The 25,390-nt window shown below is 38.9% G+C and overlaps 3 protein-coding genes across 7 annotated transcripts in view; 1 reads left to right on the top strand and 2 right to left on the bottom strand.

Annotated features, from left to right (window-relative positions):
* The window catches only part of LOC119133092 (calsyntenin-2-like), a 138,304-nt gene extending 136,363 nt beyond the window's left edge, over positions 1–1,941 (top strand). Inside the window, exons 16-17 of the mRNA XM_037268765.1 lie at positions 933–1,117; positions 1,284–1,941. Coding sequence (XP_037124660.1) covers positions 933–1,117; positions 1,284–1,463 — 365 coding nt within the window. The 3' untranslated portion in view covers positions 1,464–1,941. The remainder of the gene's footprint in view (positions 1–932; positions 1,118–1,283) is intronic.
* On the bottom strand, positions 1,344–12,707 carry LOC119133093 (SPRY domain-containing SOCS box protein 4-like). 5 transcript variants are annotated; one of them, XM_037268767.1, is made up of 5 exons: positions 12,412–12,707; positions 10,955–11,021; positions 8,143–8,985; positions 5,937–6,107; positions 1,344–1,438 (listed from the first exon to the last, which is right to left on the bottom strand). In XM_037268767.1, exons 3-4 carry the CDS (start codon positions 8,843–8,845, stop codon positions 5,980–5,982), a joined length of 831 nt encoding a protein of 276 aa, XP_037124662.1. In that variant the 5' UTR covers positions 8,846–8,985; positions 10,955–11,021; positions 12,412–12,707; the 3' UTR covers positions 1,344–1,438; positions 5,937–5,979. The 5 variants fall into 5 exon arrangements, with proteins under 5 accessions (XP_037124662.1, XP_037124661.1, XP_037124664.1 ...); XM_037268766.1 differs by lacking the exon at positions 1,344–1,438 and having other exon boundaries at positions 5,308–6,107; XM_037268770.1 differs by lacking the exon at positions 1,344–1,438 and having other exon boundaries at positions 5,993–6,107; positions 8,088–8,985.
* A 910-nt stretch (positions 12,708–13,617) lies between these two features.
* Positions 13,618–24,035, bottom strand: LOC119132537 (solute carrier family 25 member 36-A). Its single transcript, XM_037267900.1, has 7 exons — positions 23,640–24,035; positions 21,911–22,075; positions 20,919–20,996; positions 18,761–18,861; positions 16,933–16,999; positions 16,222–16,511; positions 13,618–16,153 (listed from the first exon to the last, which is right to left on the bottom strand). The coding sequence occupies exons 1-7, from the start codon at positions 23,678–23,680 to the stop codon at positions 15,960–15,962; spliced, it is 936 nt and encodes a 311-aa protein (XP_037123795.1). The 5' UTR covers positions 23,681–24,035; the 3' UTR covers positions 13,618–15,959.
* Positions 24,036–25,390: the final 1,355 nt, after the last annotated feature.

Genomic DNA, 25,390 nt, shown 5'->3' on the forward strand with positions numbered 1-25,390 from the left:
ATAATTAACTTTGTACATTTTTATGAGCTTTTGCGTCCTAAAATTTATAACAGGGGTCCTAACTTTTATTTAGTCATAAACTAAAAACAGGATATTGGTTTGCCCATCTCACTTCTGTGCGTGGGTTCAACTCCCACTCAGTGAAATGCGAATGCCAGAGTTAATGGTTTTCTCTCTAAATCCAACATTTGCTCTCTAAACGATTTCAGCTGAAGTCTGCTCTAGCTCTTTGACCCTAAACAAAATAAGTGGTATGAGAAGAAAAAGGGACGATATTTGTTATCATTTTAAACAACAAACAAAACAGCCTAACTCACAGCTTTCTCTGTGTCTACGAGACAAGGCTAATGGGATTTTTTTTTTACAAAATTGTGGAGTGGCCAAGGTGCTTGTTGACATGTTTTCCCTGCTTAATTTAACTGTGCATTTTCCCCTGTGACTTTAGTGACAAATTCTCTCCTACAATCACTCTCAAAATAAGTTTCATTATTTTTTTTAATTCCACATTTGGACGATACGGAGACTGACTGTGGCTCTTTTTGTTTTTTTCCTCACTCAGAATGTAGTCAAAGTCTGCTCGTTGTCCATCCCTGGTGTAGGAAACAAAAGGATGGATAGATTAGTTGCGGTAGCAGTCTTTTAATCGTCTTCTGAACGTTCTGCTGACTCCTTGGCCAGAACTTGATGTTCAAGCTTTTTTATTCATGTCTTCTAGTATATGCATACCTGAAATACAGCCGTTTGTTTTTTAATATGTTCCAAGGCTGTTGACCAGTCCAGGCTGTATGATGCCTTTTAGGCCAACATCAGCTGGGATAAGCTCCAGCTCAACGGTGACCCGAAGTATGATAAGTGGTAAAAAACAGATGGATGGACGGACGGACGAGTGGACTATCCGCACTTTAGGATTGTGTTTATTGTGTCATTATCAGGGGTCCCGAGTGCCGTCACAGTGGTCATTGTGATGTGTATCGCCGTCCTGGTGGTGGTGGTGGTGTTAGGCATCTACCGCATCCATCTAACCCACCAGCAAGAAATCAAGCTGTCTGAGACGACCAAAGAGGAAAACGGAACCTGGGACGACTCAGCCCTGTCCATCACCGTCAACCCGATGGAGGTACAGTAAATGGAGAAAAATGGCGGTCGATAACGCCTGGAGAAATTACACGGAATAGGACTGCCATTGTAATGAAGTAAAAATGTGCACCTTTTTAAATCACAATTTAAAAGAGAAGCGATAATTTACAACTCCTTGGTTGTCATTTAGTACCTGCTTCTCTCAGAATCTGCAGGATCCCCAGGCCGCGGAGCAAGAGGTGAGTGAGGAAGAGGATGAAGACGAAGAAGAGGAGGATGATATCACTAGTGCAGAGTCGGATGACAGCGAGGAAGAAGTCGACGTCCAACTACCCAGGATGCAGGGAACGAAGCGTCTGAACTGGGACAAAACAATATCTAATTAAATTCTCAATCACAAACATTCACACGATCAATATGGCTGTAAGAAAACATCAAATGATGATGGCTGACACACACTAAAACAATCAGGTAGACGTACAAACTTTGTGGTATTGAAAAATGATGTAATATCGCCCCCCACTGGATTTAATTACACCCGGCCTAACACCTAGCACATAATGTAAACTAGAAAAATAAAAACAAATTAAAATTTTACAAAAAATTGAAATACAACTAAATTTACTGTTAATAGGTACAGTAAATGTCATTTCACTACAAAAGTCACACAATTTAGCAAAGCTTAATGAAACAAATTCTGCAAAGATTTCTGATACAAAATAATGCAAGTGGCTAAAATTTATATTATTATTTGGATTTTTGTACAATGTGTGATGTAGCCATCTTTATCTCAGCCCTTGCGGCAAAGTCAGGTGATTTTACTGAAATAGCATATTTTCAATGGAACTCTAAAAGTAACACACACAAAAAGATAGAAAGGTACAGTGCAGTGTCCAGATGTCATGTTAAACTCAACAAGGGATTCGAATTTTGTGTTTTGGGGTTACACGGCGAATCCCCATGGTACATTTTTATACACAATCTTGTAAATAGAGAGTACAGTACCGTAAGTGATTTCCCATCTAAGCCTCTCCATCCTTACCCCAAGCATACAGACTGCACCCAGAGACCTTTCTCTCCACTTGTACACAACAAATATCATCTTGCTTCATTTTCATAGGCAGATGTTAGAATCTTTACTCTGCAGAAATAGTCAGTGGCGCCGCAGTCCCTTTATGTACATGTCAGCTCAGTGTTCAGTTGGGTTTGTTTGTTTGTTTGTTTGTTTGTTTGTTTGTTTGTTTGTTTGTTTGTTTGGATGTGCCATGGATGGCTCCATGGATACCAGAACTTAGTCCATGCGGCAAGCTGTACATATTTTCAAAAAGAAAGCAGCCTTATGAGTTGTAAATGTGCACAGTTATGGGCAAAACAATGGCAAAAAGCAGCACACAACACTACAAACAGTGTTGCGGGATTTGGCTGACAATATGGCTGAAAACACTAAGGTAGGATTCAAAGAACTTTTTTCATATCAACACACATGAAATGGCTACAAAGTAGAACCCGAGGTCCCAGATATAGACCAATAAGTACCCAAAAAATACCTATTGTATAAAAGAGAATATAGTAGACTTTATACACACACACACACACACACACACACACACACACACACACACACACACACACATACAGGACTGTCTCAGAAAATTAGAATATTTTGATAGTCCTTTATTTTCTGGAATGCAATTAAAAAACAAAAATTACATTACTAAAAGGCTTCCAATATTTCAGATAATTTGTAATGAATCCAGAATGTATAACATTTTTCAGAAAATAAAAATCTTTATCACAATATTCCAATTTTCTGAGACAGTCATATATATATATATATATATATATATATATAGTGACACACAACTACTAGGAAAACCATATCTTTGTTTTGTTTTTCTTCTTTCCCAATATTTCACTAACCCCAATGAAGAAAACACCTATATTAGTTGAGCACAAGTAGTAATATATATTTGGGCTATCCAATAGGTGCTGCAATATAAAATCTGATCCACTTTGACATGCAGTCTAATGTGTATTGACACAATGGATAGCAATAGATAAAAATGTGTGTCATAAACTGGAACACAATAAGGAGGGAAAATATTGATCAGCCCGTTGGAATTTGTGTTCTGCGTGGTGCGGTCAAGGTTGAGGTTAACGACACATTGATAGCACTTTAAGGGTGAACGTTAAAAAGGAAGTCAACCCAACCCAATTGTCTTTACAATAATACTATGTTGTATGTTCCCCTGTTAGTTTAAACACAGCCTTTTGATTACGATTCCATTGTGAAATTTGAAGCTGAACCGTGATATCTTAGCACCGAACAATCGTGATGTCATTTTTGGTTGAGTCAGTGGCAAAATGTCGTTCCTTGGAATGGATTTAAGAAAGAAAATATATATTTTGCTGATTAAGTCATATTTCACAGACACAATATTTATTATAATGCTGTGGTTAGCCTCGTACAAGGTGCATACAACATTCTTGTGAAGAGAATTTTGGGGTTGACTTTTGCATTAAAAAAATTTAAAACAATGGGATAATCATGACATTTGAAAATATAATAATAATAATAATAAAACAAAGTCCCTTTGATGGTTTCTTTTTTTTTTTTTCTTAGCTGTAACTCACCAACACAGAGCTGTGTTAAATGAACACCCTAAAATGGAGTATGTGTATACTGTAGCACAACTATATGTTCATGTAAAATACATGTTGTTTAAAGGTTTACCACATTAGTCTCGTGAGGTCATTCTTTTCACTACCTTACTCATCTGAAACCTTTCGGTGGGTTTTTCCATCAAGCCCTAATGTTGACCTGATATGTGTTTTAGAAGAGGAGGACAATGCAGTTAACATGGAAACCTTGTATATTGTGTACAACGTTGTTTTATTTAATTTTTTTTCTGGACTCTTTTGTTTTACTTTGGAATGGTCAGTCACTACAGCACTTTCTGTAAATTGACCAATAAAACCCTGTTTTGGAATCTAGCCATCAATTTGCACATTGATCTTTTCGTATTTGGCATTAGATTCCCGTCAATCCATTTACGATAAGAACACAATTTACACATCACATTTTAGTCTATATGAAAGAAGCATATGAAGTGTAAGGGCCGTTTGACTCAAGAATGTTTGTTACATAAATATAATTGGCGTAGGACCAAAACGTCAATATCTAAATCCTGTGAATTTCATATCATTAATTATTTTGCTAATTATTGCTCTGAAGTGGTGGAAATGGCTTGCTCACTTTATTGATGTACACACACACGCACGCTATATAATCCATAAATAAACATTACATATGCAGTACAGATTCATTCGTGGAAACCGCGCATTCACTAAGTGGAACGTAACGTACAAAATAATATTTATGTCACCGTATCGAACTGAAAAAGGTTGCAACAACTAAAGATGACCAGAAGATGGGAGCAGTAGCCCAGTGCAAAACCGGTCTGCCTTGTTGCCAAATATTTGGTACATTGGGTTGATATGGGTGTGGTAATATTTTTTTTTTCCCCTAACACAAATAGTGTTTGATGTGACTGGCTGTCTATTTTTCTAGAATATGATAACTGAACAAACATTACAACTTTTGCAGTGAGGGTTTATCAAATTGAATGCCACTAAAACGTGGTTGTGTTGCCAATGCCAAGGAAAGCCACAGTGAGTAACTTAAATCACGCATTCTTTGTTAAAGTTGGCCCTGAGATTTATTAAAAGTCGATACAAAAATCTGACACTTTAAGGAGTATTGGAGGACTTTTAAAAGGTAAACACAAAGAACCACAAAAAGTATGTATGTATTACTCTCCCAAGGCCAAGGTAAATCAAGTATCTCAGGAATTCTAAAACTAACATGGGGCGACATAAAACCAAAGGAATTTTTTATTTTAGGGTACTTGTGCAGCTGAGAATGGCTTGTGAAGTTGTATTTACTCAAATCACTTGCTTTTTCTTATCGTTTCATTGACGTGGCAAGAAACCTTTTAGCGTCAAAATTCTTATACTTTGTCTCATATCGCCATTTCAAATTGTAATCACACACGGATAGGTCTTTTGCTGGTGGGAGGAAGAATTTCCAAACCATCCTCTGTTGAATTGCTGATGATTTTCACTGCCCAGTTTCTTTTACCAGACACTCTTTAAGACAGGGGGGGGGGGGGGGGGGGGGGTAGAATTGTATGGTTGTGTGAAAGTACATCATGAAATTGAGAGAGCACACATTGTAAGGAGGCGTAAGTTTTGCCAAGTTTATTGTTATTCACATTTAAAATATGCTTATGACCTTAACGTTTTCCAATCCCTGCGAGATCATGCCCTGGAGACAAAAAAAATCTCAAAATATGTAGAGATAAAAATAGTTTTAAAAAGTATTTTAGGGGTGAAACCCAAATTTAACACCATTTAATGGTTAAAAAAAAAACAGCACTTACAACTCTAAAAGTAACTAATGGTCAAATCGGTGATAGCGCATGGCCCTTTGAGTTCATCAAGTCTGTTAGAGGTTTCTATCAACTGAGAAAGAAAAAATGGAAGTGGGAAGTAGGTAAGACTGCAAATCTATACAATATTTGGCTGCCTGCAGGTAGATACAGCAATTAAGGCCTTGAGGTATCTTCATTTGACTCATTTGCTTACGCCTGTGATTAGCAGAAGACATTTCATTTAATCGCATTCATAAAATCCTATAATCCTTTCCACGAAGAAACAGGAGAATAAAAACATTGCATCATATTCATGCTTATCTTCTAGTCACAGTCAACGCCCTTGTTGACGTTTTCAGCAGATATCTGGGGTTTTAATCAAGTTCAATTGGAAGGGTCGCAGTGAGAGTAACAGGTGAACAGTACCTCCCACGTTGGAGTTCCAGTGAGAGTGTGCGGGCGGACTTTGTCACTGGTACTGGAGGTAGTTCTTGAGAGTCTGAGGCAGCGGGAGCGTGTCGATGTGATGGATGCGCTCCCTACCCAGAGTCAGGCGAGCTACTCTTCTACATAGCTCCATGAGTGGGAGGGGTTCCGCTGTAAAAGAGAAAAATGGTTAGGATCCAAGTGCTGGTACCAACAACACGAACAACAAGAGACGTGAACTGCGTCATCATCTCATTGTAAATATTTGGACCAGGCCATCTGATTAAACGCTGATACAATATTTTTCTTCAGACAGTAAATGCTGTTCCACAAGTATGGCTAGCAAGTAAAGGACATCGCTTCATGGCAAACAAAAAGACTAGAAGAAATGTAAAGGAATGTATAAGAAATGTAATGCTAACTAAAACGTACTGCTTGAATAAAAAGTTAAACTAATCACGTCATACTTTTGGGTATTGTTGTGTCCATGTTTTTGTATTTTGAAATGTTATCTTTTTTGCAAAATTAAACAAATACTAAAGAACAAAGTTCGGTAAAACAATCAAGAGTGCTGCTCATATTTCATATTATTTTGTTGTTTTATGTTGGGAACTTTTACCCATTATGTATATTCTTGAAAATAAATCAGAATTTGTTTTTCTGCCAAATATCCAAATCAGCCAAAATATCAGTCATGCCCTAGTACATGTATTTTTTGTTCATACAAATTCCAAAACCACACATCGCCACTATTAACAACCAAGTAAAACACAAACAGTAAGAAAAACAAGATAGGTGTCATTTATATGAAAAAAAAAAAAGAGAGAAAAAAAAGTTAAATGGGGTTCACTCGAATACAAAAGAGGACAGCAGTAACGAAGTTGGTGGAATGTTCCCTTTCACTGGTCGCTTTCCTTCAGTTTAATTGGTTGACTAAGCATTTTGTCATTAGCTGAAATGCCACAAGGCTTGTTGTCATGGAGACGGTTAATACTGTATAACAATACAACAATAACAAATTGGACTGCTGGGACTTTAGATGGCACGAGTAGCGTTTCCTTTTTCTGACATGGATTCGCTCCTGCAGGCAGGCCTTTATACATTCTTACATCACTGGTTGTTCCAGACCGCAGCCAAATACATCACGTATACAATAGGCCAAAGTGACCTTTATCAGAGGTAGCCAAATCTTCCAAATTCCCCTCCCTTTTCCTCCGGTCGTGCTTTCATGCACCATGATATCCAGGGGCTCCGCTGCTCAGTGTAAGCCAGTGGTGTTGGGTCACCAAAAACAGATGAAAATGACAAAAACAAAGGCAAAACGACAGAGTCTGACCACCACCGAGTGGACCACCTGTGTTGTGCCACCTAGGTAAAAAGATGTTAAATGCTGCAGAGTGTGGCATTTACTGATGTTGGTGCTCCAATCCTTAATTAATAGATCAATCACCATGTGGGGAGAGAGAAGGTTTTTGAGACACATACAGTATGTATAGTGTAACTCAAGAGAAAGGGGGGGTGTTTGATAAAGAGTGGGGAACAAAATGTTTTTTCAACGGCTGCACGTCTGATATCCCCAGGAAGCTATTGCAGTTTTCCAAAAAATACAATATCAGCCATCACTTTGCCACAAAGCATGCAAACTATGCTAGACGCTAGAACGGGCGGCTACTGCATGGAGGTTGGCGGCTACTATACAGACTGCAGAATGTTTTTTCATTGACAACTACGACTCGAGCATTGCAACAATGTTCGAAATTGTGCAATTTGTTGGGTAACAATATGTTTTATGTTGTTGAACGTGATGCCGTTGAAGCAAAGCTGACACAAAATGCAGGGCAGGGGGAGTAGAGGATAGTATGAGGACCATCAGGATTACATCGTTAAACTTTTGCATGGTGATCAACTTGTGCACATTGAAAACCTTAAAAAAAGAGAGAAGGTCAACAATGCACAAATAATCCCATGGCAACCGGGTTTAAAGATGAGGGGCAGTCAAAATGTTTATTGGTGGATACCCTTCCAAAAAAGGAATTCAATCACAACATCCAATGATAGTCATTTCCAAAATGGCTGACAGGAAGTTGATGCATTCAAACATTTATATTGTACTAGTATTTTAATTCGGGGAAATTGAACAGGGCTCTTTACCTTTTGACTGCCCCTCATGACTAGCTCGTCTTTGTGTTGACGGAGATGAACTTACGATCTAGTCCGTTGACGTAGCGAATCGTCACTTCACAGTGTCCCCACACAGCACTGACAATGGGATACAGTCGCTTGCCTTTTAACCCTCGAAAAGCCACTCCCAAATACTGTCCGTCCACCATGAAGCTCAATGAGCCCTCATCCATATCAAGTATTACTGCCAGGGAGTCTGGGAGCACAAAGGACTCATCTGGCTCAAGGAAGCAAGGGTATGTGGGAGTTGTCGAAGAAACGGGGTGATTCTTTCCATCGTGGTAGAGTCTGTTTCGACCCAGGTCCCAGCCCCAGGATTCGGAATCTGATCCCACCAAGGCGGTGTATCCCACTGAGTGTAAAGGTGCTTCGACTGTGGCCACTCCTACAACGGCATGAGTGCCTCTCTGTCTGGCTGGCCAGTGTATACTCCAAACATGGAGGCCCCTAGTGTAGCCCACTTTGCCTCGGATACAGTCTGTGCTCTGGGCTACTGGGTGTCGGTGGAACGTCAGCTTCTCGTCTTCTTTGACAAAGACGTTGAGAGACCGATCATCGGGATTCCAGGCGTGGCGTAGCTGAGTCTCGGCACTGGCCGGGGGCATGTCCAGCAGTAAATCCAGTCTGGGTGGCCGGCAGAAATCTGGACCTCGCGGTCCTTGTCGCACGGGGCTGTATGAAGGCTCCCCGTCCACTGACTTAATGCTCACTGCAATCTTCTGGCCCATAGTGAGGTGGTCTTAAGGGAAAGAGAGGATAAGGGGAGGGGATGAATGCACTAAGGATCCTAATAATTAAGTGGTATATCCTGACGTTAACTCATTTGGCATGGATATAGTCAACTCTTCTACCAGGGGGTATGTGACTCCTGAAACACAGACACAGCATAAATCTGTGAACGGATTGTGCAATCCATACAAAACAAAATGAGATGGTGTATTTCTAAATCCAGGTAAGCACTTTTAAGATAAGTAATATTCCCACTCACAATTTAAATGACAAATGTGCATCATCAAACTTTACCTTTCTCCTTGCAGAGCACACACAAAGACTCCAAAATAATTTACTTCAGGGGTGTGCTTCAGTTTGGTCCTCAAGAGCCTGTTTTAGGTGTAGCCCTGTGACAACACACCCGATTCAAATAATCGGCTCATCAGCAAGCTTTGCAAAAGCCTGATAACAATGCTAATGTTTTGAATCGGGTCTAGAGATACATCTAAAACAGGCTGGATAGGCGCTCTCGAGAACTGGACTTGGGTATCCCTGATTTATGTACATACTACTTGCACACTAACATGCATTTTTTGGTAACATTGTGGAAAGAAAAAGATTCTAATTCTAATATACATAATTCCGCATATTATCTCAGCCTTTTCTTCTGCCCCTTGGATACAGTACACCATGTGGCTTTCCCATAAGCTCTGGCCCAGCTGTGCTGCTCAATCCCCTGTAGTTTTTTCGCAAAGGAATCTGTGTTACTCTTCGAGTTGTACAGCAAAATATATAAGGGCAGCCCAAAACAAATGACACTTTAGTTACTGTTAATGTTTCTAATATAAATCTATATTGGGATGATGAATGACAATCCACTGATCACAAAATGATACTCAATTCTGTTCAACATCAATATAGCTAGTGCTAGTGATGTTTAATAAGGATTTTTAATAAAGACAGAGGATTGTCACATTGAAATCGCTTTCAGAATTTCAGGGTCGGAAATAGATCGAGAGACTCCAAAAGCCCGTTGGAACACTAACACGCAGGCAAAACTCGGGACATAAGTTCAGCAATATTTAAGCCAAGAGAGAAATGGGAACCCTGAGAAGATATCGCAAGACAGAAAGCACCGTAAAAAAAAAAAAAAAACATCAAGTGGCCTGTGAAACGACAGCTTACCATGAAAGCATTGCACCGAGCAGTCAGGAGTCTTTCACACAGAAATGTGAACACACAATCATAGCTGCCAAGTGAAAGAGTGGGAAAACAGTTCTCAGTCCAAAAGGGGGTCAGTAAACAGTCAACAGCAAGATGATTGTGGGATAGGGCACAGACAGCAAAGAGTGTGCGTGCGTGCGTGCGTATGGGCGTGCACTTGTATGAGTCAGTAAGTTCCAGCTTGTGACGCAAGGATGGAGAAAAAGCCTGGCTTCCCAGTTTACAAGAAAACAGCTGCTGAAGGAGACAGCCAAGGAAGAAAGGTGAAGAGGAGCCAGGGCTTATAGAGGAGCACACGTTTAGTCCCGAAGCAGCTACTCCACAACCCCTTCAAAATTGGCAGCACATAAGATGCAGAACGCTAGAGTCAAGATTTTGTCTCCTGCCCCCTTGCAAACATACACTTGCAGAGGGGGGACCTTGTTATTTCCAAAGTACACAAGGGTTTCAGCTTGAGCCGCTCAAGCACGCTGACATAAATTAGATGAGTGACGATGTCAGCACAATAGCAATAATTGCTTTCAACATGTGTGTACGTGAACAGTGTGTCTTTGGTGTTAAACTTCACGCAGGGGTTACAGCTAATGGCAGGGAACAGCAAATTTGTCCGAAAATCGCTGCATTGGATAGCCAGTGTGAAAGAAACTTCTCAGAGATGCACTGACAGCTAAAGGCAGCAAATGCAACCGAGGCAGACAGACAAAATGGGGTGTCACTTTTAACTGCGATTGCAGTTGAAAGTCACCCTGAAAAACATTGAAGAACTACTTTATGATTATTTATATAATTTTGTTGAGTTTCAAAAGGGTAAGAATTGTTTTCTACCGATACTGAGCTTGCAAAAGCAAATTATTTTGCTTTAATAATTTTTACATGAGCAACTTGTCGAAGCAGATGGTTACCTCGATGTTTGCCCGTAGAATTCTCAGGTACAGTTCTGAATGCATAGTTTAAGGATGGTGAGTCACCCTGGAACAGACGAAAAATACATAATTTAGAGGTTTCAAGGTTTAACTTTGTTATAAATAATTCAAGTATTCAACACGTAATGTTTTGTCAAGAAGTGGTGACATTGAGAGGCAAGCAGGGAATGTGAATTATATCAACTTTTCACCTCATAAAACCAAAGTAACAGATTTTTTATTTATTTATTTATTTATACTAAAGTTGCACAATGCTTACTTTTTTTTATTTAAAAAAAAAAAAACTTGACTGGGCAGACATCCTTAACATTTCAATCCAAGAAACAAGAAGTGTCCAAAGCAGCTACAATTGCTTCCATCAGTTAATCCGTCTGACCATCTGCTGGTACAGCCACACAAAATACCATTTGATATGGACGATAGCCTGGCCAGGGGGTGCTAGGCAGATGGTGTGCTTAAATCCAAAGTATTTAATTAAATGACATCTTTACCCAAACCAGTAATTAACTTGAACAAGATTTGAAGACAAACATGATAAACTGGAATGGAATACATGAAAACAGTGGTCACAAAATTAATTATATATTAAGACAAATGTACTGTAACTACTGCAACTACGAAACCAACTTTCAAAACTGCCATTGCTGTGCCCGTGAGTCTTGTATGAATGTAAAACACAGTGGTGCCATGAGCTATACTTTATAAAATAAAAATACAATAACATAACTAAATAGACTATAAAACTTAAACAGTTTGAGTATCATAATTTAATGCTGCTATCCAATTGATGGTGCTCCTCTTGCAAGTGTCCGTCTTGGCCACTCGGGGGCAGTATCGTACTGAGCAGTCAAGCACAGACAAAGAGGAATATGTATGTCATACATACAGATACCTACACTTCTTAAACTTTCTTTCGGGTAACCAGATGTCATTAATAAATATTTATTTTATATATTTTATTCTATACACTCACTGACGCGTGAAATGCTAGATAATTAATTTGGACTGGCGTGTTCATTTAACATGATCAGTGTCTTCACGTGGATAAAGATGATCATAAATAGATAAAATCATTGAATTAAAAGTTATTAGAGCAAAAGTATTATTTGCTGCCCTACTCCACTCCCCACTAACGAGGAATATGACTCACAACAAACTTCCTGTTTGCTTACACGCGCAACAAAACACGCTCAACTGGTACATGCCGAAAGTATGCATCTGTCTTCAGATATCGGAAAATGTTTTAGCCTTGTTAATGCTACGATTTGTTGAAGGACAAAAAAAAAAAAAAAAACACTAACACGACCAGATCTGTAATAGAGTACGTCCCCACCGCGTAAACCCAAATAATCAGTACGTTTGGAGAAAACTTTATGCTCACGGAAATATAGTTGGACACTAGATGATTCGTCGTGTAAAGCAGTTTTAAAACTTACCTAAAGTAGACGCTGCCCTCCGACACAAACTAAGCAGCTTGCAGAAGTTGCAACAAACCAATGAGTTTGTCCGTTGCTCAAATAAAAAAACAAGTCCCAACACGCCTTAGATAAAAAAATAGAAAGTCCTAAAAACAAACGTAAAGCGTGCTTGATGGCATGCCTACTATCCAGATAGACGAGGCAAACAAATCAGACGACTTTCTTTGTTCTCCGTGGACAACGTCTAGTCCGTGGACGTGGTTTACTGTGTTATCACCGTCCGGGCGTCCATGTGTGCCTCCTTGTCGCTGATTGGCTGCAGGTTGAGGATCACGAAAAGGTAACTGGCGTCAATTCAGCTCGCGTGATCACGCGTCCTCTCGCGATGTTTGCAACTATAAGGGTTTGTTGGGGTATGCACAAAAAAATACTTATATTTTTCTTTCACAGTGTGATCACTAAGCAATTTTGGTCTGATGGTATATTTCTAAAAAACATTTGAAACCCCCCATATTCTTAATCTGATGGGTGTTGTTTGCTATTATACTGAAGTACCCCAAGTGATTACAATTTCGAATATCTAATTGTGTTTTTATTGCTGTCATTGATGCAGACAAGGTGAACATTTATAAATTGAATGTATATGGCCTATTGCAGTCTTACTCTTCATATTCGTATTTGAAGTTAAGTGACAATTTTAGAGTCAATGCGTCTTTGCTTTCTTGCAGAGATGAGAAAATGCACACGTCATTGTGAAAATGGCAGCTTATGTCAAGGTGTTGTTAAACTTTCCGTACAGGTCCACTAAAAGGCAAATTGAAAGCAAGTCTTCTATATCAACATCTGATGAAAACAAGACTTGTTGGTTAGAACATGAAGGTATCTAAAATATTTCCACTCAAATATTGTTAATAAAATTGTATTCTACATTTAGAAAGTCTGCATTTAAAATATGCATGCAACCATATCTGAAAGGATTGTATTGCTTTCATGTTCATGTTCAAAACTCTTGAATGTTAGTGTTGTTGGCTGAACGCATGTTTTGGAAACAAACTTGGTACTTGGCCTGTGACATTTTGTTTGCCTTCTGTTGATGCAACGTTCTGCAGTTGAGACTCAGAATGCAACATTCTGGGATAAGAAAACTAAGTCAACGGACTAGACAAATACTGCCACCTGCTGATAAAATCCCATATTACAAAACTAGACCCCGTGAATACAGCATGAGTTGCACTCTCGAGTTTATTGACTCGCATATTCAACAAAACAAGTTATGACAATGCATAGATCGAGCCACACTTAAAGTAGGCTCATCAACAACATCAACGACAACATGGAAAAAGGTCAGCAGGAGAAAGGCAACAATTTATTTAAAAAGATAAAAACCTGCAGTTCCTTTACTGAGTGCATACATAATTCCTAGTTTCTTACGCTCAAGACATGACTGAATGACAGTCATTTAGGCAAACACACACAACACATACACTCACAAGCACACAATGCAAACATGTGTAAAACAATAACCATTGGATGAAAGGAAGACTGTATGAACAGCAGGCAGACATGCTGTACAATATAGTTGAAAAAGATGCATACTTAAGTTGTATTAATATATTTCCAGTTCAACTTAATTTTGCTGAAAGTAAATACAATATTTGTTTAATTGTGATTTTCTGACAGCATTCAACATATTTTTTTGGGGATGAGTCAACCACCTTTTTAAGGTTTGGTAAAATTAACTCAACCAACCCATCTCTCTGACTGACAAACTTTAAACCCAATTCAAGCAGAACGAGCTTGGTCACCCAACTTGCGCGCATTGATGTTAAGTGTCTGCAAAAATGCTTACAAGGAGAATAAGCTAATGCACTACTCACAGCATCTGACAAGGGGTCACGTAGCTGGGCGATTTCCACAATCCAAAGTACAGGTTAGGGGTTAAGCAATTTAAATGTCCAGCCAAAACCACCCTTTCACTAAAGCTAGGCAGATAAAAATGTTTCAACATGTAGCCAGTTTGAGCTAAATTAAAGTGACCAATCACAGCAAAAATTGAAATTAGATTTACTGGTTGTAAGCAGTCAATTTGATCTAAGGACAAAACGCCAGTGACAGAATAGGTTAATAATTTAGTATCCATCTTAATCATTATTAGGTAACAAATACTGTTTAAAATCTATACTGTATAAGCAGCAATGAACAACTAAGTAAACTCTATATTAAACAAAAACTTCAGAAATTATAATGTGTATTTATTATTGTGCGTTTAAGACAGTCATATTATTCAAATTCATCAACACAAACTGACCCTCCAAATTCCGGGGCAAAACAGGATTGTCCTGAACACCAAATATGGATTTTCTGAATGAGAAAAGGGAATAGAAATTCCCCAAAAAGATTGTGAGACACCATAAGTACAGGTAGGTATTGGAGAGATCAGATTTTCACAACTGGAGGGCCAATGGCCTCTCTAATACAGATGAATAGATGGTTTCATTTGCCTTACCAGTCAGACAAATTAAATTATATTATTTAAGCAAATATTTAATATATCAATATTACAATGTTAAAACTATTTATTTCACGATTATTACAAATGTTTCAGTGTTTTGCTTCCTTAAACCTGCATATGTATTTACATTCCAGTAGATCTAAAGTAGGCCAAACTATGTGATATTATTAGTCCTGTACTGTAACTCAAGAATAAACTGTTAATCTCCTTCTGGTTTTATGTGGGGATGAGATCATTCTAAATGCATAAAAAGCAAGAGCAAAAGGGTGAGGTCAGGCATGTCCAGCTCTAGTCCTGGAGGGTCGCTGACCTGCCTTTTTTTCTATGTCTTCCTGCTGCAACACACCTATTCAAACGATCAACTCATCAGCAAGCTCTGAAGAAGCTTCATAACAATCCTGATCATTTGAAACAGGCAGGACAGCGACCCTCAAGTACCGAGTTTGGACACCCCTGGGTTAGGTCGTTGCAAAACCCAAGTTGACTGTCCTGTATACGATGAAACCTACGTTTCTCTAAGTGCCTGAAATTCCACAATACCTTTGTGCAATTCAATTACTTCACATTGTGGAGAGTTCTGTTAACCAGAGTTTCACATCCGTCCACCAAGCACACGCGTGTCCTAAATCACATCTTGTTTTTACACAAGGCACATTTCCCTCCATCTACATCTCACTCAAAATTGCTTCATTACAAATTTGGCAGCACAACAACAGATCTGAGAAGTCAGAGGCATTATTACTTATTAAGTGCAACTATAATTTTCGAAATTATTATTGCGGGGATGGGAGTAGTATGAATAGTTCTGAATAAGATAGAGCTACTTTGGACCTCAACACCCCAAATCAGCATGGGTTCCATTCAAACGTCCTTGTGCCTTTGGTAAGAAAACAAAACCGGTCACTTAAAATCATCAGACAGCATTGAGATGCTGCCTCTGTCATCACGTGCGCATGTTGTAGCTTATCAGCAGTTTCTTCATGTTCTTTCGTCTCTCCAACACTGAACAAGGGCCGGATTACAAGGGTCGAGTTATAGTAAAGGAGTGAAGCCATTAACCATTCAGGATGTAGACCACCATCTCATAGGTGCACATCATGATGGCGGTGTTGGGAATCTGCCGTACCAAGTGGGTGGTGAGGCCGCGGTACAGAGCGCGAAAACCCTCCTCTTTAGGAACTGTCGTTAAAGTCTGGAAGAAGGAGCGGTATCTGGTGCCTTCCTCACGTAGTCGCGTGCGGATCACTTCTGCAAAGACAAAGGTTGAAACAAAACGATAGACAAATCTAGGCGATTTTAATTTGAATCACGCTCACCATGAGGATAAGCGATGAATGTGGCACATGTCTTGGAAGTGGCAGCAGCAAGCATCATCCCCACAAAGTCTGAAGCATCCTTGGATACCTCCTCCTGTTCGTCCATGTTCTGGGGGGCTTTGGCCTCTAAGAGCCGCCGCTTGATGTTTTCATAGATCATAAAGTGGATCACAGTCTCTGAGATGCCAGCATAAGATGCTGACATGCCCCTGTAAAAACCTCGTAGGCCATCTGACTGATACACCCGGCGCACACATTCAAATGCACTCATCCTATGCTCCCCTCGATTTCTGAAATTAAAACAAAAATAGAAAAAAGAGAGAATAACTCCAAGATGTCTGACCAGCACTTGGGCAAGCAAGAAAAAACATGTGAAGAAAAAAGACAAGCAGAACATGCAAAGAAATAAAAATGGTTTAATGTCATGGTTAAATTTCCAAGGATTTAACCAGTGACTCAGATTACTGTATCAGAATTTCAAAGTAATGTCTTGTGTTTGGGGCCAAATAGATGAGGCATTCCTCTCAAATGGGGTGTACTCATTACTGTTGAGTACAGTAGATCCTCATTTTATTTTATTCTCTTCCCTTTGAATTCTGGGATAGGTGATGTTTCTTATGGTTAAAAGCCCACAATTTTTTTTTTTTTCTTCACGAGATAAAAAGGTCAGTCTAGCTGTGCACAGCATCACAATGTTGATTGACATTTCACCTGGCATCCAGCTGTAGACGAGTCTTTATAAGCCATATTGGATTGGTTGCTGTAATGGCTGTAAAACCTACAGAAAGAGGGGAAAAACACAATGTTTTCAATTAGAAGAAACGAAGCTAATATGCAGCTAGTGACCAAATAATCTGCCAGAAAACAACTCCCGACTATTTCTTTTGAACATTGGTTTTAACAAAGACATAAAAACTTGACAAAGTATTTGGCTTCATTTTAAAAATGACCCGCAATAGAGGTAATTGCCTGTTAAAAATCACCCTACTGCAATTGGATCGCGTCCAATGCAGGGTGTACCCAGCCTCAGGGTTAGGTGGGACTGGGTCTAGAAAAAAAATGAGTGGATGGACGTCACCCTATCACCAGTCACTGCAGCCCACTTGGATAGCTCTGCACAGGGGAGTCTGTGTGACTAATGCTGACCTTGACTGCAAAGGTCTGAGTCATACTGTGCTAAAAATGGCACTATAGTGTACCTGTGAGATTTAGCTTTACACAGACAGATGACTTTCAGACTGCAGCTCCAGCAGCTTGAATGACCCACATTGTAAAGTTGTGCCTTCCCGGCTGGATCACAGCTGCAAAGGGGTACATAACGTTTCTTGAAATACGTGTCACAGAAAAACGTGTACTCTATTTGAAAAGGGATCTTTTGTCTTGTTGCGTTTTATGATGCACTGTTTAAATTGCAACTCTAAGAAGCAGGTCATAAAAACATGACGATAAGGGTTACTGACGCGTGGTTTACATTTTCACAAAAAGGTTTACTCAAAACACATTAAAATAAACTTTATAAAATTAAAATAAACTTGAAGAAAAAAAACTTAAAATAAACTTGATAAAGTTATCTACAGTAGATATAAAGTCTATACACTCACTTTATTAATTGTAATTTTTTATATCTATACTTTTAGTTATTTTTACTCAAGCCACTTTGGCTTATTTGTTTTAAATCCATGCTGATTTATTTGTCAAAGTTTATATTTTGAAAAATAAATGTTAAATTAAACAAAATTCCAAAACAAGCACAAAAAAATTGTATCATTGAGTACCAGTAAAAATGACCAGTAACTTGGAGCAAGTTCAAATGAGAAATGTAACCATTCCTACGCATAATAACGGTTCTTATGAACCTTGTCTACCGAGTCCTTGTCTACTGACCCGAAGCCGCCCAACTACCAAAGAGATTCCTCATGCTCGTGCGGTTGCGTACGCTCGCCGATCGAAAGTGCGGCTTAACTTTGTTCAAATAAACGTGCAGTCTCAGCGAAACACCTTTGATGAGAAGATATATATTGTCCTCGTGCTGAAGTAACAATTAGTTAAGTAAAACAATAAAATGACAATAGGCAAACAAGTTAAATCCGCTATATGAAGAACGACACGTGACCAAACACAAAAAAATTGATTAAAATATAAAATATTAATATATTAATTTTGCTGGTGTCGTTGAACGACTGTTAAATACATTCGCATTACTTTACTTATTCTAACAAATATATGTTACATAAGCAGCTTAAACATTGCCTTTTGTCATCTTGAGTGAATAATGCAAGATTTTGTGGCATTTTTACAGTCATACTGCAGACAGTACATCGGAGGTCGCCTACACACGTCCAGCATGAAACAGAGTTGGCAGTTAAATATCCGAAACAAGAAGTGTTGGCATTCAGTGATTTCTCTAACAAACATATGGACAATCTGGTAGGATCGGCATTTCTTCGCATTCTTTTTTGATGCATACAGTCGTCACTGGGTTGAAATACTGTAGATTAAAAACATTCCAAAGTGGGGATAAGAGAGCTTGCGCATATACCTGCCATTCCAGCTGATACCATATGAACCTGTGTGGAGTCAGGTTCCAGTACATTGTTCAGTTTCTCTTTGGCTGTGGAGTAAGCAGCAAAGTAGATGGCTCTGTTGACACAAATCACACAGGCTAGCATCACTAGGAAGCAAAATATTTTTTATGCCATTATTCTGTATTATTAGTCTCATTCAAGATTGTGCCTCCAACAGATGCATAACAATGCATTGACAAATTCAGGGGTGTCAAACTCTTTTTTTTCGCGGGCCGCATTGTAGTCATAGCTTCTTTCGGACGGCCATTATGACTGCCAACCCAAATAAATGTATGAGCACCTCATATTATATACAGTAAAAGCTACAAAACAAACTGACAAATAACTCGTTTTCAAATCAGACGAGTAAAAACTGGTCAAATATTTAAGAAAAAAAAGATATTGTCAAAAGTGAAGACAATTTGCAATTCTAGTAATGACACATTAATTTGATGCACAATTTGTCTTCGCGGGCCAGATAAAATGATGTGGCGGGCCGTATCTGGCCCCCGGGCCTTGAGTTTGACACCTGTGGCTTAAATTAACAAGTGCCCACTTTCTGACATCTACGTACATGTATTTTCACATGACCCCCATCCAATATCATTAGGTCTATTTACTCAATGAAACAACCAGCATGCGCACATTTTCTTAATCTGTTGAACAACGCTGGAAGGCAAATTGGCGACAGCACAAAAGTAAACTGCTTCTGGTGATCCTAACTGAGACCTTCCCACCCTTTTGGTGGTAAACGTTATTCGCGGTTTGTTGCAGCTGGAAAAACCTGAAATACTACTACCTAAGTAATGCCAAACATCAAGCGATGCTGTTGAACCCAACTTAACTCTTGCGCAGCATCGAATTTTCACGAGTGGCCGACGATCAGCCACCAGTTTTCTTGCACGAGAACCAGAAAACAGTGCTGCCGACAAGACCACGCATGCCAGATTTGGCGAAATTTCGTAAAGTGTCATGTATATTTCCTGAACTATTGCAGCACAATGCAGCAAAGATTCTTAAGCGCTGGTTAGGCATTGACAAAAAAACGTGAATTTCAAATGTAATTGGGTGGGCAAACATCCCAGAGACGCAAATATTTGCATGCAGCAGTTGCCAAATGTAATTGAAAGATTAAGAAGAGGACTTGGCTGTCTCTCTCTCTGTTCTAGTTTTACCTAAGTGTTGATCGCAGTTAAATTCTTGCGTGCTAAACTAGACCGTCAAACAGTTCTTACAAAACGGAAAAAGTCTCGGCAAACTCTAGTGGCGCATGTATTAAATTATTTAACTGTTTCCTAGCGCAGTTACATCAGAAGCCACTGCGCAGTTGAGTAATGCCAATAAACACTCTTCAAATGCTTAGCAAAGGAAGCTACAGGCTCCTGTCATTAACCACCACTTTACTCCTATCATGACCACACTAATGATGATAAATACTGACTCTCACTGACACCTGCTGTGGCATGAAAAGACTTTTATCAGGGCTCCTCTGTCTCTCTCTATTCCTCCTTCTCTCTCAAATAGATGTTTATACATTCCACATTGTGCTTAGGAAAAAGTAAAGCTCCTGAGAATCTGAGTTTCATTTTGACAGAGCAAAACGCCATAACCCAGATAGTGAATGGTGGAGCAAAACACAGACAATACAGCAATACTGATTTCGGATTTATCACTGTTCCATATGGTACTATATGGAAGCTACATTGGTATTAGTATATTGCTCCTAAGTGGTTTAATTCTTGATACTTGATTCAATTATGTTCTGACAGTAGGTTTCCATAATGTGCAATATTATATAGTGTAATATACTTGATCAAAAAGCACATCAGACACTTTTTTTTTTTTATCAGGGACTGGAGCAGATCAATTGCTTTTACATTTAATTTAATGAGGAAAAAAGATTGGAGATACAAATGTTCAGAGTTATATGTTATATAAAATATAACTCTTATCTCAAGCCAAAAGTGTAGTAGCGAGGAAGAAAAAATAATGGATTCAAGATCAATAATCTCGTGGATGATCAGTGACGGAATGAAACCGTGGCTCTGTACATTATAATGAATGGTGAGGTGGCTAGAGATTCCAACTCCGAGCTGCTAATGTAAGGAAAGCGATATGTTGTGATCAACCCACCTGGAAGGTGCCACACCCACCAGGTTTGGTCCCAAGCCTCTGAAGAGTGAGCGAGGTCCTTCCTTCTCTATAATTAATCTGAAAATAGACAGAAGAAGAAATGTGATGCTACAAGATTGCACTAATATTTAACATTACTACCCTTCACTGAAGAAGACTTATTCTACTTGTGCCGGCTAACATTCCGATTGGTCTTATAAAACTCTGTAGGTATTGCCATGCTCGCTGCTGTCATCAACATGGCTTGCTATGATCACATTTCACGATATGAAAGTATGTGTTCCTCATTCTTAAAAGAACTAGTTGCGTAAACGTCGAACAAGTAATTCATTAAAAAAAATCATAATACACAGAAAGTCTATTTATGATCCATGCATTTTGACTAAGATTCAAGTGGCTCGTGGAGGGCTTTGTACACGGAATTCAAGCCACAAATCCACTTCAGAAGTTGGCATCTTGGCAAACGAGCGATGGAACACGAAACCATCCAAGCTTTATTTAAAACTTTATACTTGTGCTGCATCTAACTTTAGAAGCAGTATGATGCACTGTACTTATTGTACTTAAAGCAACACACCACTCTAAATTCAATTTCCTTCAGTCCATTAGGCAATTTGTATGGACATTAATAGTGCAAATATCAGTGGCATTTGATTCCCTGATAAAAGGTTTAAGCCGATTAAGTATCAAAACAATGATAGACATTTTTGACAAGTTCACAATAATGAATGTGTTGTCACACAGGCTGTAACACACTGCTGCTCATTTTGGAATTGTTTCCTGATCTATTGTGCCATATGGCATAATTCCAAAATTTAACACACAAGTTTGTGATGTTTTCCAAACATGAGTGATATGTTGGCCTTGTTGGACTGAATAAGGCAAGACTTGGATGAGCAAGCATCAACCGGAGCCAAGCTTCCTTGACAGCGAAATGCAAGATGGATTGTATCGTACAAGAAATGCAACAGAGCTGATGAACGAGAACTCACTTGAGGCAGTGCAGGGGACCTGGTGGAGCCATCCGAGCCACACTGGCCCCATTGACGGTACTCAGATGAACCTCAGAAACATAGAGACTGATGGATGATGACTGCAGACGTGTCTTCACTACTTCCAGTGGGCAAGTCAATATGGCTCCTACAGTGCCACCACATCTGGTAAAAGGAAAAAGTCCAAATCTTCTGATATCAGTCTCTCAAAAGTAATTACTCTCTATTTTATGTAGTCCTCACTGAAAGCAGACATATCGTTTGTTCATCCATTTATTTACAAACAACAGCTTTTACTATGCCTATACATTTTTGCCCATGTTCTGACATATTAGCAACCAGAAAATAAATGAACCACAATCTTTTCATGGAAAAATATCATTGTCAGTTTCATTTATTTAAAAAATAAGCATTATTTGCAGCTATAGCACAAATACCTGCAAAATCTATTTTTACTCCATTATTCGATGGCATAATGAAAAAATGATCAACACTAACATATTTTGTTGTCGTTGTATAATGTTGCCAGTGTCTTTGTGGCATTCTAACGATCTGTAGCATGTAGGCAAGCCAAAACAAGAATCGGAATGTTTTGTGTTTCTTGTGAAATAACAACAAGCTTCTATTCGTTGTCACATTCAATCAAATGGTGGCATAATAGGTTTAGGAACGTGCAAACAGCAGCAGATACCTTTTGTCTTTACTTGTTGACAAGCTTGAGAGTGAGTAACCTACACACTGACAATTCACTGATAATGTTTAAACAAAATGGACATCTTATATGAGGTTGTGGGACAACAAACAAGCTAAAACAGGGGATAACAAATATAAAAACTTGCTTTGGACAAGTTCGGTCATATGTCCCATTTAAGAAAAGGAGCGGAATCGATTAAAAATTTGGAAATCGTATTGCTATAAAAAAAAAAAAAAGGAACATTCTGTTTACGCCATATTATTCAAGCCGACAATATAAAAGGAAATAATCTGAAAAGATACGATGCAAATCGAATAACACTATTGGGTCAGGTCATACCATAATAGAGAACGTGCGGTTATCTTTAGTCAGGGGATCATTTACAACGTCAAAGATAAGAGATGTCAACAAAGTTTTTGCCGGGATCATTGGTTTTCTTGCACGAGCCTCAGAGAATAAAGTAGTATATTAGTAAAAAGGATCATTTGTATGTGCAACATTGGGGAAAAAAGCAAGATTGGAAAATACTGTGCACAAATGGATGCATAGTCATGACCTCGTTTTCAAGAAACAAGTACATTTAAAGAAATACGACAGGAAATTCCGCGTTTGTTAGTTCCAATTTGAAAGAATGGCGGTGCGTGTATCAGTCGCATACCGATGCATTGTATTTTCATTTTATTTTTTTACTTTTAGCTTCTGGTGAGAGCCTAGGTCAAACACAACAAAAATAAATATTGATTCAGAATTTCACCTAAGATTTGAAATGATCAGCGAGGGCGCCCGCCCTCATACGTCCACCTCTGCCTGACGTTTCACTGAAACATTGACATGTCATTGATACGTAAGGCTTACGCAAATATGCCCGAGAGAAGCAACTTGACCTAAGATGAACGGAGCACCGCAAAGCAAGTGAACCACATCATTTGAGCCTCCCCAATTGTTTTGGATCGGCGAGATTGAGCGACGACAGACGATGGCGTGGAGCTAGCGCTAGCTCTCGCTGTAAATGGCATGAGAATATATTCTACTCACCCTCCTGCAAACAGATGAACTAGTGTATCTCTTTGACTCATTATGTCTCATATTCAGGAACCGTCAACTGGCAATCATATAAGAGACAACTGGGAGTCAATACTCAGCAAGCACGTCTGTGTGTTCTTGTAGAGGTCAGTCAGTCAGTCAGTGGCTGGCGGGGAAAAACGACGGCATGCAGTTGCTCCCCTTGCTAGCCAGCTTGCAACGCTAGCACTGTCTTCCGGTGGGGAAATCCTTGTTAGAGCGACAAGTCAGCGTCGCCACCTTTATAAGCGGTATAGTTCATCATTCGTGTGGTTCTTGTAAATTCTTGCCTCTCACGCGGGAGAGCAATCGATACACACCCAACAGGCTTGTCTGACAGCCATGAAGGAAGTCTACTGCTTGTGGTTGAATGAAAAAACCAATACAAAAGCTGTGATTGGTTAAGGGCTTCTGTAGCCCCGCCCATCACTTTTTCTTCACGTGATAGTGCTTTTATTTTGTAGGGCAAAGATAGCCTGCCAGCTGGTAAGATGCCAGAATATGCGGCTGATCTCTGTTTCAACTACAAGAGAAATACTTATTATAAAAGTAATGTTGCCTTATTGAAGGGTTAACTAGTACTACAAAGTGGCTTTACTATTTTTTTATCAAATTAATTGCCTTATCACGACATTTGTGTTGCATCATTTATTTTCAAAATATCAAAATAAAAGGCAGGAATTAAAATGTGTTGTTTTTGCTCGACTTTCGAGTTATTTATTTATTTTTTTACCAATACCAAGTTTTGCATCCATAAGATGTGCATTGTGTCAGTCTAGCAATTAGAATATTGTAATAGGTATAAAACACTTTACCAACAATATGTAGAATTAATATGTTTGTAAAGCATACAAAGGTTCTAAGCACTTATGTAACCATGAGAGGTGAACAGTAACTCTCAACCTTGTAGACATAACGAGGTTTTCCAATTTGGGCATGAGAAACAAATCCTTACGCACCTAATTTAAATATGGCTGCAGCCTATTAAATCACAGGATCATGTGCTGCAGTTGTACCGAGTAGTGTCTGACTGACTGTAAGACAGCAAAAAGGGTCTCCAAGGGGTCACTGTTTGTTGAGTTGTCTTCTAGAACAAGGGTTTTCAACTGGTTTTGTCCAAGGGACCACATTATAACCAAGAAGCAACCAAAAACCTACACTTTCCCCTTGTCAGCAATATCTCCACATCTCCACCCCTATGACTTTTTTTTAATTTTTTTTACTTCACCCTTGGGAATTCTTTTTTGAAAGCAAAATACTGTCCATATATGTTCTTGATGGTGTTCTGTATTCTTAGATAGATTCAAATAAAGAATTTTCATACTGCAAACATTTGCAAAACATTGCAAGTCGTGAACTTGGCTGAGTGTTTTTGTTCTGTTAGTCTGCTTTTCTGAGCTGTACAGACATACATCCACTCATATCTACAGTTCTTCCATGTAGGTCTATTTCTGGAAATGGTCAAATAAAATGTTATTTTGAACTTTGAGAGCAAACATTCTTTGGGGTTTTTGGTTGCCCCGTGAACACAAACAAAGATGTAAAAGGTATGATGCAGAATATAGTTTGTGTGGTTAATTATTGTCGTGAAGTGTTTTCATAGATTAGACAGGAATATTCATGATTCTGGTGAAACGAAAGAAAATCTGAACACATAAAACAAAACCAAAAAATTGTGGACAATACGGAAAAAAAACTTTCACGAAATAGGCCATTTTTTTTTA

Source organism: Syngnathus acus, chromosome 13 (genome assembly GCF_901709675.1).
Source record: "Syngnathus acus chromosome 13, fSynAcu1.2, whole genome shotgun sequence".
Classification (NCBI taxonomy): Eukaryota; Metazoa; Chordata; class Actinopteri; order Syngnathiformes; family Syngnathidae; genus Syngnathus; species Syngnathus acus.

What these genes read in the sequence shown, in the direction of transcription:
- LOC119132537 (XM_037267900.1), bottom strand. Translation starts at nt 23,680, where the DNA reads ATGAGTCAAAGAGATACACTAGTTCATCTGTTTGCAGGAGG. An exon ending in GGTCCCCTGCACTGCCTCAA is followed by an intron (nt 20,997 to 21,910) that starts GTGAGTTCTCGT and finishes GTCTATTTTCAG; the next exon opens with ATTAATTATAGAGAAGGAAG. An exon ending in CGTCTACAGCTGGATGCCAG is followed by an intron (nt 16,512 to 16,932) that starts GTGAAATGTCAA and finishes TTTTAATTTCAG; the next exon opens with AAATCGAGGGGAGCATAGGA.
- LOC119133093 (XM_037268767.1), bottom strand. Translation starts at nt 8,845, where the DNA reads ATGGGCCAGAAGATTGCAGTGAGCATTAAGTCAGTGGACGGGGAGCCT. An exon ending in CTACGTCAACGGACTAGATC is followed by an intron (nt 6,108 to 8,142) that starts GTAAGTTCATCT and finishes TCTCTTTTACAG; the next exon opens with CGGAACCCCTCCCACTCATG.